Source organism: Embiotoca jacksoni, unplaced genomic scaffold (assembly GCF_022577435.1).
Source record: "Embiotoca jacksoni isolate LCO1_2020_lvr unplaced genomic scaffold, fEmbJac1.0.p SCAF_3, whole genome shotgun sequence".
Lineage (NCBI taxonomy): Eukaryota > Metazoa > Chordata > Actinopteri > Embiotocidae > Embiotoca > Embiotoca jacksoni.
The window spans coordinates 14,545,816-14,567,547 of record NW_027185381.1 but is presented as its reverse complement, the minus strand read 5'-3'; the positions used below and the strand labels follow the sequence as shown (position 1 = coordinate 14,567,547).

Here is a 21,732-nt window from a genome sequence, read left to right as displayed (position 1 = left end):
GATCAACTGCGCGCCAGTTAGATTGACATAAATCATGTAAAGATGTTGTACGCAAAGTCCCTTTTCCTAACATTACGGTAATGAGCAATCTGGCCTCTTTTCAGGTGTTCCAATCAAATATTCAATATATTATCTTTACATCATTTTGAAGAGATTATGATCTCTTATCAACCGTTGCTTAAGTGAAATATTTAAACAGTATGTCTATTATTATTCAATTTGTACGATTTTGTATACATTAAATTATTTAAGTGAATATCCACTTTATTTTTTTTGTCTCCGTTTTATACTGGAGACATACAGGTAGGCCTATGTGTCATTTTTACAAAAGGGCAAAGGTTTAAATAAGGATATTTGCTTTATTTGAGAATATTTTTTGATTTTGTTTGATTGTTAGAGTTACATTTGTGTAAAAATGTATTTAACCTGGAAAGCCTAAAATATATATTTCAAAGGGCCATGGCCAAGATAGCAGAGACTGTTGTAGACAAACCAGTGAACAGTATAAATGTAATTATAAAATCATAAAATATCTTCATAAAACAATTCAAGACCAATCTGAAACTCTAAAAATGAAAAAAAATTAAAAGAATTTTGCAATCTGAAACAGTAACACTACACATCAATATTCTGAAATACCCTTACATAAATAAATCAAAGTATAGATTTTATAAGCCTGTTTTGTCTGATTGATGTAAACTGTGAGCAACAAGAGGGTCACCCTGACACGCTTATTGACCATGTGTTGCAACACAAAGTGAGGGGGGCTGTCCTATAATAACGCTTAAGCAAAGCACAGGACATAGGCCATTGGTTGCCATCAGCTACATCATGAGCTATATTCCACCGACATGTTTCGCAAGCCCATATTTAATCTCCTGCAGTGTCTCCCCAAGATGGGAAACAGTTTTGAATTATTATTTTTTTTTTAAACAAAGCAATGAGAATTTTACATTTTGTATTTGAAATTAGATTTTAAGGAATGTGTTGCGGTTTAAATGGTTACTTTTTTACTTTAAACTCAGTTTAGTTTTTTTGACTTCTTTGCAAAGTCTAAAGTCTAGTTCCAGAAAATCTGATGTGCTCTTGCACCTATTTGTGGGCCTGCTAAAAATAGGGTCCTGGTGGCAACACATGCATGTCTATGATAGGCGGTTACAGAGATTTTCTTCAGACTCTGGCTCCAAAGCAACACTGACATCTTAATGGTAAGTTGGAAAATCTACCAAGTTTAATGATGACTAAGAAACACCTTGCTTGTATTCTCAACACATACAAGTAAATAACAGGTCTTAAGTTTGTGTTTGACCACTAACAGTCCTTCCACAACCTGATAGCTTATCCTATTTATACCTCGATCCAATGCGAGTGCTCTGCTTGGTCAAAAAGGACAAGCTTTAAGTCTAAATTTTGTTTGAGAAAATAACCCATGTAATGTACTTTCTTTTAATAACCTCCATCAGGTTTTGTCATCATTCTAAAGTGTTTCTTTTTTTCTTCTCTAGGAGCTTTTACATGGATTGTACCTTTACATTTGAGCCTTGATCTTTGACAAGCTGTGGACGTGAACACAGAGCAGCGTCATACTGCGTGCAAAACGTTTATCTCGTATTTTACATTTTTGGTTAACTGCCTCAGTGGACAATGACTTCCAGAAGGCCGATGACTCGCTCTTTCTCTGGCAATGGGAGGACAAGCAGCTTCAGTGAAGAGGAGAGCAGCTCTTCCAACGGCCGCACAGAAAGCCGCAATACTTACCTCTCAAATGTTAGGCCTGAAAACAGGTAGACAACCTCATCTATAATCAATGTATGTTGAGAGAATTTCTTGTGAAGCAGATTTGTATTTTTTTTTTTTTTTTTAAAAAAAAGCATCTGGGTCACCCAGGTCAAGTTAAAACAATCACAAACCGTACTGAAAATGTAATTAAAATTCATTACACTTGAAAAATAAACGGTTATGCTGGATAAAACAGCTTTTTATTATATTGTTAAGCACATCGCAATGTCGATCAAAAGTCATATGTATCACTGAAATTATGCATGTGTCTGTTTCTAATCTGCAAACTCTAGGATAACAAAGTGCTCATTTTTGTGAAAGAGGAGAGCAATTATGAGCAAATTTTCTTCAGGTGGGCTCCAAATATGCAGATCTTAATTGATAACTTACGTTCCTTCATTTGCCTCCTAGCTATTCAAGGTATTCTCACTACAGGCCAACGAGGTAATCTTTACTTTGAAACACTCCTCCCAACTAACATGTTAACCGCAAAATACTGGTTGATCCCGAGAATGAAATCAACACAAGTTTTAACTGTAATGTAAGTGTTTAGTTTGTCCAGTGATTTTAGTGACCTACATCGGTGTCAGTGCTGTATTGACAACTTTGTTTTGTTTGACATCTCACCAGTTTCTGTGTCACTTTCACATTCTCGTCACTACCAGAAATGACCATTAACATCTTTTCCTCTTGTTTAAGAAAGTAATTGGAATGGACTGCACAGAGGTGAAGAGGTCACTGAGATGAAGTGCAAAACTGTCTCCTTTCTGAAGCGAGAAACTGACTCTCGTTTGTGTTTCTTTCCAGGAGCACATTGTGCAGCGTCATGGCTCAGCTGACAGAGGACACACAGCCGTCTTTTGAGACCACCTTGAAATCAAAGGCAGTGTCAGAAAAATGTAACGTGAAATTCACCTGTGTGGTATCAGGTAGGCTGAGTTGATTTTCATGTCTCTGCTTGTTGTTTGTTGGAGAAACTGAAACTTTTCAGATTGTTTTGATGTGAAAAGACAGGATGTGACTTATTCAGAAAACAAAGAAAGATTTGACTTTGAAGGCATCAAATGAACTGTTGTTTTCTTCCTGAATTACTCTTTAAAAGCAACAGGCAACATTATATTCATGCTGGTTTTTCAAGATATTGTGCTTTTAACTGCAGGTAGATAGGATGGGTGGGCCCATCCAACAGCAACAGCTGTTCCTGTGTGACACATTACAAACATGATGCAATAGCTAAAACACATTCAGGCCAAAGCCTCCACACTGCATTTTGTTTACTGCATGATTTTTATATTGTGCTCTTTAGCACAAACGGGCTCGTGTTTTAATTAAAAACACATAATAAGCACTTTTGGCACAAGGACTGTAATGTTTTGCCCAAAGGCAATACGTTCATTTTCACATATCCATGTCTATAGGTTACCCAGCTCCAGAACTGAAATGGTATAAAGATGATATGGAAATGGATCGGTACTGTGGACTCCCAAAGTATGAAATTCACCGCAACGGAAAAACCCATATTCTTCATATTTACAAGTATGTAAGACAGCCTTGTAATAATCATATGTTGCATAAATGCAACTCTTTGTTGTTGTTGATTTTGGCAGACTACCTATAATATCAGACTAATAAGTGTTTCTGTTTTCAGCTGCACATTGGATGATGCAGCCATCTATCAGGTCTCAGCCAGCAATAGCAAAGGTATCGTCTCCTGCTCTGGCGTTTTGGAGGTTGGCACCATGAATGAGTTCAAGATCCACCAGCGGTTCTTTGCGAAGCTCAAGCAGAAAGCAGAGAAGAAGAAAAAAGACATGGACGGGCAGACCAAGAATAAAGATAAAGAAAACACTCAGAAAGAGAAACCACAGAAGACCCCAGAACCTCCTCAAAGGAAACGGTCAGTCCCACCACCAGAGGAGTTGGCAGTGGTCAAGGAGTCTGTGGCTGTGGAGCAACTGGGAGCTGCTGCAGAACCAAATGGAATCAGCTCAGGAGTCAAGGACACCGCCCCTTTGACATCCATGGACAGCAGTCTGGAGAATGAGGTATCTCCATCAGAGGAAACATTGGCCAAAAAGAGAATAAAGATGTCAAATGGAGTCGATGCTGGGGTTAATAGCAGCAGTAGCAGCAGTAGTAGCAGAAGCCATGTCATAGGGAATGGAGGTGAAAATTGTTACGATGGAGGAATCAGTTTGGCACAGTTTTTATCAGAGACTCTCCAGTCCCAGGCTGCTGAAGAGAACCAGAACTCATCTAGAGTGGAGAATCCTAAAGAGATGGATACAGTGATTGTAAGTGCCAATAAAGAGAAAGAGAGGGATCAAGAGAAGGTGCGAAAAAAGAGAGAAGAACAAGAAAAAGCATTACAGGAAGAGAAAGAGAAAAGAAGAGAAGAGGAATCAGCCATAGAAAGAGAGGAAGAAAGAGAAAGACAGCTGGAGGTGTTTCACACAACAGCTCATGGCAAGCATGGTTCAGAAGTCAAACATCACAGCAAGGGTCATAAAGATCATGACCACCACAACATCCAGGCTTCCATCTCCTCTATGCTCCACACGGTCAAAGACTTCTTCTTTGGTAAGAACAAGAAGGACTTTAATGACTACAGTGAGAACGAAGAGAGAGAGTTTGACCATGCACACGCTTCAGTGCAGCCTCCTCCAGAGCAGAGACCGGACATACCACCATCATTTCGGCTGCAAATGGAACATAACCCAGAGGTGTGCAGGCCTTTCACTGAGGGAGTTGTGTCTATGGAAGTGGATAAACCCGAGGAGCCTATAAAAACTGTGCATATAGAACAACAGTCAGTGTCACCAGAGCCACATAAATTAAAGTACAAAGACAGTGTTCTACACACCGACCTGCTGCCAGCTCATAAATTTCCACCTGAGAGCGTGAAGGACTCCACAGGGCACAGTGTGATGGAAGCTGATAATGTTGCGGAGGTCATGGAGTTGTCTGTGTCATTGTCTGGGCTTCAAGTTCCTCCTGAGGTACGTACAATGGTCTCTCACTTTAGAATTACATGACAAGACAGACCACAAGATGACTTGAGGTCTAAAGTATGACATAGTTCAGGCTTTAAACTGATGCTGGTTTTAAAAAGTGGTAGATACGAAGTACATGACGACTCATGGGACAGTGTGTGACATTTAAAAATTACAACCACTTTCAAACATACAGTATGATATCAGTGAGTCAGCCTGGCCGTGTGGAGCTATGGTTTTATTAAGATAGTGTGAAAGAAATAGGGAACCTTTGGACACTAAATATATACTGTATGTGGAGATGGGGGATGTTGTGTATCAAGACTGGAAGTTAGGATGCAGAATATCTCAGATGTTGGCTGTGAGGACTGGGACGGCAGTGCGTCAGAGATCATGATGAAACCTGAATGTCAGAAGGGGTTCTCCCATTACAAACAGGGCTTTGCATGACAGAGGTCCGTGTTGTGCAGCTGAGCGGTAGTAGAGTGAGTGTTGCGGCAGGTCTCAGCATGAAAGGAAGGCCTGATCACAGTGGACACATTCCTCACTACCCCTTCCATATCTTAAAATAGCGAGGAAGGCAGTGCTGCTATCATGTCAGTGTCGACCTCGGAGAATTATTTCATGTCTGTCAGAAGATTTTGATATTTGAGCTGATTTATTTTATGTGACTGTGACACTCCTGTGTGTCTCTTTTTAGTATTGATCTGTTTTTTTTTTCTATAAAAGTGATTAGTCTGAAACTCCATTTTGCAATTACATGACCATGCATGTGTCCCTTTTTTTCTAAAGTTTAGACGAGGCAAACAAAGAGACTCTTTTTTTGAAAAAGATTATTTGTCTTCGCGGCAATATTAAATTGCTATTCAATTATGTAATGAACAAACCTGATAAGCATCACACTTTCACTACAGTCATCCTAAACTTGAAACCATAGTTAGTTGTGTTTCATATCTCAAAGATTACACAAATATAATAAGAGAGTTATTGTAACAGTATTTATGTTTCTGTATATTTTGTTCAATGCGTTTGCTGAAGGAGAATGTTGGGATAAATAAAGTGATCGTTTGTGATAACTTAAAAAAATGTATGTGGTTATCATAAGCCAGGTCAAAATGTATAAATATATAGATGAAATCTAAACATTTATTGTTGCAGGTAACAATTTATCAGTTATTGAAATGTAATGAATGATATTTATAAAGAACCTTTTGTGTGTTCAAATCTAGTTAAATAGAATGGTGCACAGTGGCATGTGGAAAAAAGGGAATTGAAGTAACTGTTTAAACAGCCACCTGCAGAGTGATTACATGTCTATAATGTGGAACTACAACTGTACTTTTGCCACAGTTGTGGTATACTGTAAGGCTTTATAGATTAGTGATCAGAGGAAGTCAAAGCCTTTATCTGAACAATGTTTTCCCACATACGACATCAGTTTACACTGAGGTGTCGCTGTGACCACAGCTTCATTTTTAGACTGAATGCGACACCAGTTCCCTTCCATCGAAAGCAGCAACTTCTTTTTTTTCTTTTATTCTTGGTAGTCGCTGCAGGCAAACATGTTGTCACGAGGTGGCACGTGGCTACATAACTCTTCTGCATACATTTTAATGATCTGAGCAGCGAAAACAGCAGCCGTAAGAGCAAACACCCAACAACAACAACAGCAGAACATTGCTTGAAGCTTGATCTAAAAATCTTCTCTACAGTACAATTCATTCTCAAATTTAATAAACTTTTTCAGGAATATCACATTTAAGTTTTTTTCCCACAAACATGCATTTTATAACTGGTCTTTTGTCAAGACACGAGCTATTATTCATTCCCTACCCAGCAAGTTCTTCTACTATGTGGTAATTCCCCTGTCTGTGTTTTAACTTTAGAGGCAGAGCACACAAGCTATTTGAAACTCAGTGGCAGTTGTGGTTTTGGTTCTTTTTTTTTTTTGGACAAGGTTTTGTCCCTTTTGTACAAAACGTAACTGCTAATTGCTGAAACCCAAGAAATTAATGTTAGTATTAAATGGTTATTCAGTTAGGGCTCCATTAGAGAATCTAAGCATTTTATTGGACCCTTGCATATGTAAACATATGGTTTCAGCTACCCTGTTCGTGACAGCCGTCAAAAAGTCCCTGAAATTAGCTGACAGGTCATAAAACAGAAGAATATATTGACTGACGGTAGTCAGCACTTATTCTCAAACTATTTGCTGCTTCCTAAACTGATTAACTTTGTTTGCTGACTGACTGCAACCCTCTTCCTGTCTGTCGGAGATATAAGACTGCTCTGCGACGTCATGTGCGTCGGAATCTGTCAGCGCTCATGCTTCTGTTTATTTATGGCAGAAAAGCTTGTCTCAGTCTAAGCTGGCAAACGTGTTTTGCATCCAGAGGGGAAAAAATAGCAACATTAAGCCAGTTTAGGGTTCACTAAATGACAAATCACTGCTGGAGCTGCAAATGCAATTAATTAAAAACATTCTTTATTTGTTTACTTTTATTCAGGCTGAGAAGAAAGACTCGGAGGTAGTCTTGGCTATCAAAAAGGATCCCATGCACCAGCAACAGACCGATTCTCTGGTAGTTTCACCGCAGTCCAATCACCAGGCTGTAAGAGATGAGTCTTCATCAAGGGAGGATAAATCTGTCTTGCCACTGACCCAAGCCTCAGCTGATGAAGAATGCGCCCCCACATCCACCCCCACCAGTTTGGAAGAATGCCGGACTCCCCCTCACAGCGTTATCTCAGCAGCAGATAACCACAGCCATGGAGAAGCACCCACTAAAATGCAAGAACAGATGAGTGTTGATGACATGGACAAAGAAGGTGAACCTGACACACAGGAAGGGTGTTCTTCCACCAAGCTATGTGAGGAAGAGAAAGCTGAAGTGAAATCAAAGAAACAGCCATGCTTGGACATAAATAGATCTGAGATTACTGAATTATCACGGTTTTCGCTGGAAAACAGAATAGTGCCACGTAAATCTAAAACACCAGATCAGGTGCTGTCGGCTTTTACTGCTGTGGTGGCTTGCAGTGTGGAGAGAGGTCATGCAGGAGAAGACACTAAATGTACCTCACCAATTCAGGAAATGAACGTAGGATTTCCGCACACTGCGGTCCCTGAGAGTTTGGAGGCGGGTGACCTAAAAATGCAACATGAATGCACGCCTTCTATAGCAGAGGAAATCACAGAAGTCAACAGCATAAATGCAATACAGAGTTCAAACTCAAGCAGTGAGGAGAAAAGTGAAATCAAAGAAGGAGGGGATTTTACCTTAGAGAAAGATTTGGAAAGCAATTTGTGTAACAGTCTAGAAACACGAGAGCAAATGGTTTTAGAAGGGGAGAGCTGTCAGTTAACGAATGAGAGTTTACAGTTTGAAGTAAAGGAAGAAAAGAAAACTCCAGTGAATAAAGACAACTTGGATGAATCAAAGATACGTTCAGACACACAAAGTAAAGGAAGTAATACTAACGTTTTGGAGGAACACAGTACTGTTAAAGGATATCAAGACGGAAGTGAGAGTGGTTGGAGTGGTGAGCATGGTTGGCTGTCGGACAATATCCCACCAATCCAAATATCAACTATTGAAGACATCCCAGATATTAAAACAACCGTGCCAGACGTGAGCCCAAATGAACAATTTATAATCCCAAAGATTGAAATAATGGAGCCCGAGCTCAAAGAGTGCACTTTGCCACTCATTATTTTGGCGCTAAACAAGCCAGAGCCAGCTAATTCGCAAAAACGTGATGTAACTCATGAGTCAAAGATAATAATCCAAGACCGGAGCGCGGTTGATCCTCCAGCCTTGTTGCCCACGCAGGAAGGAATGCAGAATGATTACCACATCTCACTTACGGAGAAAGTAAAGGAAGTTGCTCAATTGAATGACAAGACAAAAACAGTTGAGCCGCCACATGGGCAGAGCAGCGAGCAGCTCCCTCAGATGAACTATGCATCAATTCCAGTTATAAATGTTTCATGTAGTGATGACAAGGAGGGTGATGGATTTGTAAACACCCATGTTTCACATACACAGCAGGCTTTCGAAACTCCACGGGTGCCTTTGTTTGTGGTGCCACCAATCTCTGTCACTTGTCATGAAAGTGATCCTGAACTCAGACAACCCACTAAAAGAGAGTGGACTGAAACAGAAACTTTAGCTGTCACACAAAAGGGAACAAAGTATGATGCTGACAACACTATGACCATGATGCCTAGAAAAACTCAAAGTACAAGACAGGACGTAGAAGAAATGTCAGAAAAGAATATAAAAGAGAACACTCCTACAATTTTATATGAAGCTCTACTACCAAAGGTTGTTGACAATGTGCCGTCAATCAGTAGAACAACGGAGGAAAACGTTGTCAATGAAATCTTGAAGCCAAAATCCCTAAAAGACACCAAGACAGAGAATTCTGTGTCTGTTGAGGATCTCCTAAAAAACAGGTCTTCTGTTGAGAGACTCACCTGCAAACCCCCAACACATCCATCACTCAGTCCAGCCAGTCTTCGCAAATTTATGTCTAAAGCTGCTCCAGACTCAGACAATGAGGCTGGGACAACTGTCCCTGTAATCACCGTGGGTGACCGTCAGAGTGACAAGGGAGATGAAGACCTCAGCGGAGGCTCAACGCCAACATCATCCCTCTCCTGTGAGAGCAGCCCCCGCCTGAAACGCAGAGACAGTCTGACACTCATACGGTCCGCCACGCCTGAGGAGCTGGCTTCTGGAGCCCGGCGCAAAATCTTCATCCTAAAACCCAAAGAAGATGTGGAGGGAGCTGTGATTGGTGCGCTAGATACTCAAGGCAAGAAGGAGACCCCCTACATGTCACCCAGCCAGGCTCGCAGAGCAGCGTTGTTACAGGCTCCCACGGGACAAAACACCCCACCAATGGAGAGGCGCTCTCCGCTGCCGAGTCGCAGAAGGGCCACCTTGGAGGTGCCAAAAGTCGTGGAGGAGACTCCCGCAGAAGAACCAGCAAGCACCAAGCCAGAGGAGAAACCAGCTGAAAAGAAGATAGACCCTTTAAAAGGTAAAGAATGAATCATTTAGATTTATTTTTTTTCATCCTGTGAATAAGTGGGAAAAGTTGTATGTTTTCTCATAAGAGCTGAGTCAACTTGTTTGCTGAATATAATATATTGTTCAAACAAAAGCTTTTTAACCATATGACTGAACTTATTGGTATGAATTACAAATATGTAAACATATATGCGTATGTAGAAAAATATGGATGTATAGATAGATACTCAGGTTCTGTCACAGTTGATGAGGTGTTAAATGATCATTTTACTTTACTTAAATTATATCACAGACCAAAGGGTTCTGTGAAATACATGGAAACTTGAGGAAGTGGAAACATCAGAAGGTCTCCACTGTCCACTACAGTATATATTTACCTTAGACCCACTCTTACCCACAACCCTTCTCATGCACCACCAGCTCCGCAGGTTATCCGTAAGATTAGGGGTGAGCCGTTCCCAGATGCCTCAGGGCACCTGAAGCTGTGGTGCCAGTTCTTCAACGTGCTCACTGACTCCACCATTAAGTGGTTCAGAGATGAGGAAGAAATACTGGAGATAAAGAGAAGGTAAATCCTCTTATTGTGTTATGTTATTGTCAACACTACTCAAACCGCCTGTGACAGTAATATCACGTGTTCAATGTGTTTTAGGTATTAACAGAGTTACTTTTCACCTTTCCCACTGCTGTTACTCTGAGGATTTCCAGCCAAAATGACCGGTAAAACTGGACAGGTTCCAAATAAGAAACAATAATCCTACGAGGATGAACAGGATTTATTTGGGCCTCAGAGGGCATCCCATGGTCTCCTGTCATTCTCATATTCTCACTGCAGAGATGTCCAGCTCATGTGACTATGAACCCCACAGCTGTGACACAGAGAGGTGAATCTCTGGCTAGACACAGAAACTGTAACCTGACACAATATTTTCCCATCTCCAGGGTGCATTAAAAGTCTATATATGTGCTAATGGTTGCTGTGTCAGCAGACTGCTGCCACACAGCATGACCATCTGTCTCACAGTGACACCTTGTGGGTTGTTGGTGAATCTTTGAAATTGGTTGCAGCCTCCCAACTTGATGTGCCCATGATTGTGTATTTTTCCTTTTTCGTCTGTAAGTGGAGGAGATGAAAGCCAGGTAGCACTGGCTATTGTTCTGGCATCCAGACAAGACTGTGGTGTATATGGCTGTACGATCAACAATGAATACGGGACTGACACTACTGACTTCCTGCTCAGCATAGACAGTAAGTTACAGCATATATGGAAAAATCAAGTTTGAAATCTGCTTTTCATAATAATAATATCTCATGAGTCTTTGCATGTTTCGTTTTTTTCAGTTCTCTCTGAAATACTCCTAAAAGATGATTTGGAAGGTACTTTTTTAGCTACCTTTGTATCACATCAGCATTTCTCTATGCTTTTTGTAACTGTTTGCCCATATTGCTCAAGTTCATGTTTGTTTCTCCTTCAGTTGGAGAGGAGATGGAAATGACCCCGCTGCTGTTCACTAAAGGCCTGGCGAACTGTGGCAACTGGGGTGACAAATACTTTGGCCGCATTATGACCGAGACGGTGCACATCGGGGAGGGCTGCGCTCACAAAGCCAGCAGGGTGAAGGTCATCTACGGCCTGGATCCCGTCTTTGAGTCTGGAAGCACTTGCATCATCAAAGTTCAGAACCCCATCGCCTATGGGACCAAACAGGAGAGCAACCTTGCGGAAAGAAATCTAGAAATCACGAAGCAAGTGAGTATAAGTCTACTGCCCAAGAATAGTTCGTAATAAATTCAAAGTGATTCTAATTTCAGTGCAAACTTTTACTTCATTAAATCTTCGTTTTCTAGGAATGCAAAGTCCAGAACATGATTCGAGAATACTGTAAAATCTTTGCGGCTGAAGCAAGAGTTATTGAGAACTTTGGCTGTTCTCTAGAGTAAGTACCACATCTATCACTCACTAACTGATAACCAGTCAGACTTTTCAACACCACAATAAAATAATGTTGCACTGGTCATTTCATTCCACAGCATCTGTTTTTGTCTATATAGTCCGTGTGTTTGTATTTATTCTTTTATTGCTCTTATTCTTTTCAAAAATAATTATTCTTTATCGATCTTGTTTCGTTTATTTCATACGTATTTGTAAATTTGTTCATACTGTGTACATGCTGCTGTGACGACTAAATTTCCCCACTGTGGGATTAATAAAGTCTAATCTAATCTAATAACCGATTCCTATTATAAGGTACAACACTGTTTTTGTGATCATCCCACTGTTACTTTGTGTGGCCTGCAGAGTGATTCCTCAGTACCTGATGTACCGGCCTGCAAACTCTGTGCCATATGCCACAGTGGAGGCCGACCTTTCAGGTGTCTTCCTCAAGTATTCCACGATGGATCTGAAAGGCAAGCTGATTACACAAAACGTTTCTGAGGTGGAGCAGAAATGCATCACCTTCCAGCACTGGATCCACCAGTGGACGCATGGCAATTTGTTGGTCACTCAACTGGAGGGTAAGACACCTGTACAAGGTTCTCAAGAAAGATGTTGTTTAATGTATCTATTAATTATTAAAGCTTCTCTGTAATCTATTTTTCTAGGTGTTGAAACGAAGATTACTAATGTCAGAGTTGTGACCAAGTCAAAAGGGTTTGTATATCAGCCACCACATGCAAATGTCTTGTATAACATTAGACCAGCTGTAATAAAAAGTTGTCTCCTCAATTTCAGATACCAAGGACTGACCGAGCAAGGCTCTCCTGAAGTATTCGAACAGTTCCTGACACACCATCAGTGCAACTACCACTGTGGACTTCTTGGCCTGCGCCCACTTAAGTCTATGGATAGTCTGCAGCAGCCCACCAAGATGAAGGGCTCCAGAAGCCCTCTGCTCAACCGCAAGCTGGGCTCCAGCAGCCCACAGCTACAGCGAAAAGGACACAGTCCTCAGATGTCTAGAAAGGGAAACTTTAGCCCAAAGGTGACTAAAAAAATTCAGGAGACAGAGGACAATAAATCAAGCACCAAGCCTGCGGAAACTCTTCATGTTCTTGAGATGAGGTAGGGTTCTTCTGTTTCAAGCAATGTTTTATGGCTTTTAATGGTTTGCCTGTTTCCTTCCAGTGATCACAGGCAGCAAGCACTTGAAGAGTTATGAGAAAAAGAGTCGTTCTCTATGAAATACTGTGAATTTCTATCGCTGACTATGAGACAACCATCTTCCATCCAGACAGTTATCTTCGTACCACAATTAAAAGGTTTATGAGAATGTCTGGAGCGATGAGCTCAGAGCTTTTGATCTTATAGCTCACAGGTGTTTTTTTTACTATTAGAGAATTAAAAGAAAACACTGGCCCACACTAGAACTGACATGAAACTACTAAATCACTTCCAACACCTGCCTCAGAGTCTTATCAGCTCTATGAGTGGACAAACAACTCTCCAAACAACAATTGCCAAGTGAATCAAAAAGAGATGTCGACGTTTAAGTGCTTTCATTTAAAGAAATGTGGTGTATAAAATGTACACGACCACAGCCACAGAATGTGTGCATGGATCATTAGTTAGAAAACGCTGCATGTTCATCTGTGATGTACAGTTTGTGTGTTGCGGAAAACGATTTATTTATTGATAGCATTTGAACTGCCTTTGCAAGATTTCCTCACACAGCAAAGTCGAGGTCATGCTGTGGAATAAGAGCTCCATTTTTAGGTCAAAGATGTTTGTGTGCACCTTTTTTCCTGGCATTAATTTCTAGATGGTTTTGAGTACTTTGTGTCTGTTTATTAGAGAGGTTGTCTGTGTCTATAATCAGTCATGTAATTAAGAATATGCTTTGAATATCACAGCCAAAGCAATGAGTAACACAGGTCTTACCAGTAAACTCTTTAACTAGGGTGGAGTCATGCTCACAACTACTTTTTTTCCCCAGTAACAAGGAAAGATTTTGAATGAGACCCACACAGTTACTGGGACCTGACCTATGGACTCTAGAATAAAAACACATTAAACACAAAAACTGAAACAAAATTTCAGAAGCTTATTGAACTCTGAGTGAGATTCACTGTGTTTTGCAGTAACTGCAAAATGTAGCTGAAGAAGAGAGCAGTTTGTGACTTTTTACAGTGTACAGTTGGTCAGCTGTAACCAGACCAATTTTTAGCAACACCTATTTTTTTTTTTGTTGTTGTTGTTGTTATGTTGCAAGGCCAGCATGAATGGACATTATGAATAGAATAAGCATGAAATCTGTTCAATTGTCTGATGAGTTTTCGTGAGTATTCATGGTTAAATTCCATTTAAGGTCAGTACCTTTTTACAATAACTAAGAATTTTCTGTAATGGATTCCTGGTTACTGATTAACTAAACGAAATCAAAAGAGTCCAAATAGCCTCTCGTAAACTTCAGCTGCTGTCACTTATAAATTCACTAAGCCTAAGCCTTAATAAAAAAAAGGAAATCAAATTCTGGGAGAAATAGTTTAAATGGAGTTGAAATATTTGGAATAGTTCAATAAGGTGGTGATGGTAAAAACAGTCATATTAAGGTGCAGTGTCAAACAAAGTGTTGTATTGTTTTAATGTGTACATAGAGTACACAGAGTTCAACCCAAAGGTTATACGAAATATGTGAGGGAGCGTGTGAATGGCTGTGTGCGAATAAATTTGTTTTTGTCATTGGAATGTTTTCTTTTCTTTTTTTTTTTAAATGAATGTGTAAAACATGTCCAAGCATCTTAAAAATATTTTTATTTTTTTGAAAAAGTCTGACTGTATAATTATTAATAACATTATAAAACAATAGAGTTCCTCGATTTTATTTGAAATATTTACATCCATCAAATTGTTGATTCCTGAATATTTTCTGAAGTGTATATTCTTAAGGGGAGCCCTTTTTTATCCCTGGCTTTAAATAAAAGCCAAAATTTAAATTAATTTACAATATAACACATGAAAGATACAATCATCTTTAAAAGGTATATGCTTTACATTTTTACATTCACTGTGACACAAATGTACAAACACAGACATGTAATGAACGACAGTATAAAACAGACACTCGGCCTCATGCAAGAACCACAAACGAGTGATTTAAGAGGATTCATGACAGTCACCAGTTTTCTTTTCATTTTAGAAATTAGAATTTTGTTGGGTACAAAGAAACTATTCATATGCATGAGTCATATATAGATAGTCTGCCTCTCCCCACAGCAGAGAAAACACTCATTTGACCTGAAAATCGTAATGCCTTAATCTACATGAATTGTAAAGTATGATACTGACATTTTTGAAAATTAAATAAATAATAAAATAAGAGAAGCTTAAATTAAAAGAAATATTGTGTTTACCAGATCATCCCTGTAAGGGCATGACAATTTACTGAGAGTTCAAATTTTTGTTGGCATACTATTGGTATTTTAGTGACAAAGCACTGTTATATTCTCTCTTCCATGGCTGTTCACAGCTTTCCTGACCACCTCTCACTATCGGCTGCTTTGCTTCTGAAAGATGTTTTCACTTTGCAATTTCATGTCAGAGCATTTAATTTATATTTAATTGTTTTGGGTCCTCTAATACAACCTCAGACACAGCTCAGCTGTACTTGTCAAACGGAGCGAAAAGGTAGCTTTATTTGACAATTTTTGGAACATTAATGCTTACCTCGTCATAAACAGGTAGTGCTTATCGAGCTGAAGCAAGTGATTCACAACAGGTTTGTCCAGTTAAGACAGTTTATTATGTCCAACTTTTAACGCTTGTACGTGCAAACTTCAGAAAAAAGTAAGAGAAGTTTAGGATGAATTTGTTGAAATGTCCTTGCATGAGGCCTACTTTTATTGATTGTTCCTCCTCTACTTACACACTGGCACACCAGTAAGACCACAACACTGACAACATTTAGTTAAAAACATTGTGGCGTTTGCTACAGTGCTCCATGAGCCTTCAAATGAGATGGTCCCATTGTTTACAGTGCTGCAAAAGAATTCATTTGAAATGTGAGGACAAATATCTCCATATCACAAAGAGATATTAACCTTTTATGACAAATTTTTTTCCAATAAATTCAGGCACCATAAAGCATTTTTTAATAAAAAAAAAAAAAAATGAAAATGCATACCTTTGAAAGAGGTCCTGACAGCAAGTTTGAATGCTTCCATCTGTGGTATTGAAGTCAGATACCTTAAATACCCCCACACAGTCAAGAGGAGGTATGAAGAGGAGCCCTGAGAAACAAAGTGAAGAGTTACTCAGTTAAACTGCACTGCAAGATGCACTAGAGATGCACTAAAAACAAATTGTTGAGATTTACCTGCAATGCAAGCATTAACAAGAGATGCGCAAGTCCCTGTGATCATGGCTCTTATCACCAAAGATGAGATGTCACTTCTTCTTGATGGGCATATAGAAGCTTTGAGAAAGCAAAATACTTGTGTCAGAAATCATTCCAGAGAGAGTATTCTGGGTCAAGATAAAAATGTCACTGATATGATGAATGAAATACTCACATAGACCTCCAATCACAATTCCCAGTGAGCTGAAATTGGCAAACCCACACAGAGCATAAGTGCTGATTGTTTCTGATCGGACCTGAAACAAGAAAATCATGTTATGTGATTGCACATATTGTAAAATAATTTCCCTTCCTTTTTCTGCGCAGACTCACAAATTTATACTGTGTAGCACAACCACAATGACAATATTCAAAGTCAAGTAAAGAACATTTACTCACCGATATCCACTGTCTTTCACCTCCAATACTTTCATGAAGTCCACTAAGCCTGTTGGTCTTCAGCTGAGATAGTTTCTCATAAGCCACAAACTCATTGAGGAAGAGCTTTGTGCCAATTAGTTCAGCCACAAGGAAACTCTCATCATACGGTACTCCCATCATGAAGGCCACAGGCATAAATACATAAGAGCAAATTAGCTATGAACACAAACACAGATACGGTTAGTTCAATTTTGTTAAATTTGCAAACAAAAGGTGGCAAAATCTGTGAAATGTCAGCACAAATAAATATCTGTCTGAATAAATCTAATTTGAAATATTATAAAACAAAAGTTTACCACATTACCAAAATAAATCACAGTACTTATCAGTATTTTGCTAAAACATACCTGAAATGTAACTGAAGGATATCCCACCATACCTCCAAGCCAGCTCAAAGCCTGATTTATGAATGCGAGGATAGCTAGAAAGGCTATCAGATTTGCTGCGATGTTCGCAACAAGACCGATTGATGCAGACGCTCCACTGCTAGCAGCCTCCAAAATGTTCTGTTCATCACTGTAGGGTTTTAAAAAAAATCATTCAAAACCACAGAAGTAAAACAAAAACATGAATGTTATGAGAATAAATTAAAAGGCATACACACCCACAAGACACTTTGATGCTCTTCTCTGAATTGAAATGAGTCTCCTCTGTCTCTGGGTATGACAGCTTGGAGATAGCCAACGCGCAAGGAGCAGCCATCACAGAGGCCGATATCAAGGAAGATGCATCAATCTGTGAAAGACCACAAAGTATCATTCAATGTAATGAAGAGACTGGCTTACTGCACTGAATAGCAATACACAGTATTTACTTGATATTTATGCTTTGAAGATGTACTGTTGTGAAATAATAAACCTGAAATCAACTGGACAAAACCATAATCACATTCCCAAGAAGTTGTAATTTCTTGTTTAAAATGGAAATTCAGTCTTAAGAATATTGTGAACTGCTGACTGCCAGATCTGAATGCAAACATAAGCACGACCATTGATGTCAGTCAACACGATTTAATTGTTATGGATTTTCTAAAGCTTTTTTTCCACAGTTAAAATAACAAAGATGAGATAATATATAATTGTGCTTTGTGATTTCCAGCTTTTTTTTTACTGCTTGTCACCACTAAACATTATGAACCTATAATGTTTTTCAGTGACCTTCAAAACTGCTTTGATATGGCTTCTTCTGAGGAAAAACACTCTAGATGCCAGTAACATCTTCTTGGCAATAAAATATCTAAGAAACTGGTTTATTTTTAGTTATCAGACTTTATTGTCTTCTATTGAAAACACATGGCTGGGTTTCTCTAGTAAAGTTCTTGACATGTTTCATCTAATAGGCCGTTAGATACCCCACCTCACAAAACTTTTTCCTTTGTTTTACACCTATAATATACTGTAAATTGTTATTAATTTACCACTAATCATATTATCTTTAGTTGTTTGTCTTCTTATGTCTATTTTCATCTTTTGATAAACATTTGCTATTGCATCCTTTTGTATAGAATATGATACAGAATATTAGTATGGTTTTATTGATAGTATATGTTTGTATCATGTGCTATCAACAGCTTTATCTCACCCCAAATGAGATGAATGCCCCCATGACACTGCCAGCAATTGTGGCAAATCCCCCAGTCATAACAGCATGGATCTCAGATTTGGTCATGTCCTTCAAATAGGGGCGAATCAGCAGCGGCGCTTCAGTCTAATGCACAAAAAAACATGAAGTTAAAATAAACAAGGAGAGTAACTTTATGTTTTTTCCTGCAGTTGATTATAATAGCTTTATATAGTCAAGAAGATTCAAATAAAATGTTTTCAGACTAGTGTAAAATAAAGTGCTGCAAAGACATAACGCTATGTACCTGCCCGACGAATATATTGCCTGCCACACTCAAGGTCTCTGTGGGAGATGTTCCCATTGTTATCTGCATAACCCATGAGATCTGCATGGACAAAAACACATGGCTCTTAGTTAAAGTATATCACTGCAGGCATAAGCAATATAATGTACACACAGACCTGAAGGAACATGGACGATGCTGTGAGGTACATGTTTTACCTTCAAAATGAGCCACTGCATTATCCCCAAAAAGTAAAGGACTGACATCATACTGCTGAAGAACACAACAATGGGCAAAGCCTGAGGAGTAAATAATCCAATTAAATTAAAACACATTCAAGGTGAATAATTTATAATCTTGGTTGGGTGCACATATTTAATGGGCATTTAGAGAATAATCATTCACTCATTCACTTACTTGAAAGGCAAAGATGTCTGCAATGAGATCACCGAAAACAAACACAGACCCTTCTTTGGTGTAGTTGAGGAATGTCTGTAATTATATGGCAAAAAGGAAACCTCTGTTAAATTTTTTTCAGATAATTTTTCATTTCCTCTGTCTATAAATTTATAGGAATCACGTAGCCATTACATTTCACAATAGTGAATAATGTAATAATCAAGGTGTTACATATATATCTGACTCACTTATAGTCAGAAATCTATAATACAAAATGTTTTGGCATATAAATGGATGTTTTTTGGAATTGGGGGTCCTAATAAATGAATGGATTTTTATAAAGTGCAAATAACTGCTAATATGAATTGGGAGTTGTATGCTGTACATTTTATGGTGACTATGGAGGGGGTTGATTGGATCAGACAATAACCATCAGCTTTCTATTTTATCCTAACTGTGTTTATTATTTTATTTACATTTTCGTTTTTTAAAACATCCAAATTTATTACCTGCACTTGTTTTCCAAGCCAGTCGAAAGCTATAAGTCCAGGCTGTGTTCGGATAACAAAAAGGCCGGTACAGAACTGTATCCCGAGACCCCAAAACACAGGCCTCCATGACACCTAAAAAAGATTTCAAAAAAGATAGTTTGACCAAGAGTGTATCAGGAAGTCTCCAAAAAGCCCTGTGTTATTGCAAGGAAGCAATTCAACTAAACCTTAAGATGAGGTTGCTCAAGGACAAATGATATCCAAAGTCTCAGCTAAACAGATGAGCGATAACTTGACAGATAACGCCCAAACATATTTCGAAACCGTTGTCACCACAGAAATTGTTCATCCTTGACTATCCAGTGGTTGATTAACAATGCAAGACTCACCGCTGTCCTGTGTGCTGAGAAGAGGAATAGAAGCACGATGAACATGCACACACCTCCAAATGAGATGAGCTGCTCAGGACGCTGGCTTGTGTCTATAGCGAGCCACACGACGAGCAGGACCACAACCGTTGAGATGAAAACCCTGCAAAACACAAGCAAGCAACACACCTTCACTTATTAACATGTCTGAATCAGAATTGTTACCACGATAAGGAAAATGGAGCTGAAAATATAAATCCATTCACCATTTCAGCCATTTCAAGTTTGATTTAAAGCATCTGGCAGCAGGTCTGAAACACTGACTGATGCGCTTTCCCTTGTGCTTCTTCAAAAGTTCATATGATGTCGCAAAAATAGCCAAACAGGTTAGGACTACCAGAGCAGTGGCCCGCTGGAAGTCCAATACACAGGCTGCAATGAAATATGCCACATAACCTGCAGAGGAGAAAAGAGGGTTTGATCAACATCATTGTCTATATTGAGAATATTATTGTAGTTTTGTCATTGTCCTCAAAGAAACGTCAGAAAACCTGTGCAGGTCACCCCCATTGAATAAACTGCTAATGAAAAAAACAGACTTTTACTATTACCTGCTCCGAGTATGCCCAGGACAACGTATTTGAAGGTACTCGAGTGTGCCTTGATGTAATCCTCTGTGGCATTAATTGGCCTGGAAACTTGGCTGAAGAACAAATCAGAAGAAAAGTCAGACTGAACATAAAATATGTATCAAATACCACAATCTTAAGTGATGAGAAAATATCTATGTAATAACTACAACGATTTGTTTGGAAGTGATACATATTTCCCAAAATGTTGTACTTCATTCAAAAAATTTTAACAGTCACAGAGATTAGAGTAGACCAGAAACAATTGCACAGATTTTGTGTTGTATGGAAGTTAGTTATGCACGTGCAGTCCTACACACACAAACAGTACAACAACATCAACATGGCAGAGGCATAATGCTGTACACCTGCTATAATTACTGCTGCACCCACAATAAGACAATGATTAGATTCATTTTACAGGAGACACACCTTAGGTATGATCCTAATCCCTTTTTAGTCTTTTCAGTCGGCCTTTCGGTGGTGATGATATCGCTGTCCTGCTAAGAAAACAAAGTCATTTTATTTTGAAAAAATTATAATCTTGTGGTGTTTTATTTTAGAAAAAGGAAACATGACACATACCTTCATTTCAAAAGCCCGGTTGGGGATACCATTTGTGTTGTCGAGGGTTACATTTCTTAACTGGACACAGTTTTGTTCCACTGAAAACACGCTGTCCTGCTAAGAAAACAAAGTCATTTTATTTTGAAAAAATTACAATCTTGTGGTGTTTTATTTTAGAAAAAGGAAACATGACACATACCTCCATTTCAAAAGCCCGGTTGGGGATGCCATTTGTGTTGTCGAGGGTTACATTTCTTAACTGGACACTGTTTTGTTCCACTGAAAAACAGAATCATTGTTGACTTGTGTGCAAGCAGTCTGTGGGGAAAACCGCTTCAACTTCAACCACCAGGAATGCCAAACAAGTAACAATCTGCATCTCCTGTGTACTCTGTGAGACAAAAGAGCCTTAAAATAAATTCAGCATTCTTATCTTGTGAAAAATACAAAGCTCATAACCGCAAAACAAATGGCTTAAATTCAAGGAAAAGCAGAGCTCAGCTTACTCATTGTGCGTCCTCCTAAACCAAGCCGTTAAATGCTCTGCTGTAAAATACACAACGGGAAACTAAACTCTGCCCTCTATGAAACATCTTATCATTAACAGACACGTTACATCCTGCTTTATGCCCTCTAACTTTGCAGCACAAAATTATTTTATGTGTCTTATGTGGCAATACCTAATTACGGGATGTTGACCATGTTTGCTGTATTTTGCCAAATCAGTGGAACCAGGGGAGATTAGATGTGAATTTTTTTTTGACAGATCTTCAAGAGTTAATATTTGATAAAATAGGGGAATATAAATTGAATTAATCATGAATCTTCCGTAGGTGGTTGCGCT

The 21,732-nt window shown here is 39.0% G+C and overlaps 2 protein-coding genes across 3 annotated transcripts; one reads left to right on the top strand and one right to left on the bottom strand.

The window, feature by feature from the left end:
* Positions 1–901: 901 nt before the first annotated feature.
* Positions 902–14,499, top strand: alpk3a (alpha-kinase 3a). 2 transcript variants are annotated; one of them, XM_069162638.1, is made up of 15 exons: positions 902–1,208; positions 1,506–1,784; positions 2,191–2,223; positions 2,587–2,708; positions 3,198–3,315; positions 3,428–4,778; positions 7,280–9,821; positions 10,232–10,379; positions 10,933–11,060; positions 11,154–11,189; positions 11,288–11,562; positions 11,661–11,749; positions 12,112–12,329; positions 12,417–12,465; positions 12,547–14,499. In XM_069162638.1, exons 2-15 carry the CDS (start codon positions 1,645–1,647, stop codon positions 12,878–12,880), a joined length of 5,583 nt encoding a protein of 1,860 aa, XP_069018739.1. In that variant the 5' UTR covers positions 902–1,208; positions 1,506–1,644; the 3' UTR covers positions 12,881–14,499. The 2 variants fall into 2 exon arrangements, with proteins under 2 accessions (XP_069018739.1, XP_069018740.1); XM_069162639.1 differs by lacking the exon at positions 2,191–2,223.
* A 210-nt stretch (positions 14,500–14,709) lies between these two features.
* slc28a1 (solute carrier family 28 member 1) lies at positions 14,710–21,405 on the bottom strand. The gene is made up of 18 exons (XM_069162640.1): positions 21,395–21,405; positions 21,088–21,167; positions 20,754–20,824; positions 20,304–20,395; positions 19,959–20,148; positions 19,714–19,855; positions 19,343–19,456; positions 18,852–18,926; positions 18,653–18,733; positions 18,456–18,536; positions 18,170–18,295; positions 17,193–17,323; positions 16,936–17,104; positions 16,547–16,744; positions 16,323–16,404; positions 16,127–16,225; positions 15,935–16,040; positions 14,710–15,789 (listed from the first exon to the last, which is right to left on the bottom strand). The coding sequence occupies exons 1-18, from the start codon at positions 21,396–21,398 to the stop codon at positions 15,669–15,671; spliced, it is 1,962 nt and encodes a 653-aa protein (XP_069018741.1). The 5' UTR covers positions 21,399–21,405; the 3' UTR covers positions 14,710–15,668.
* Between the last annotated feature and the right edge of the window lie 327 nt (positions 21,406–21,732).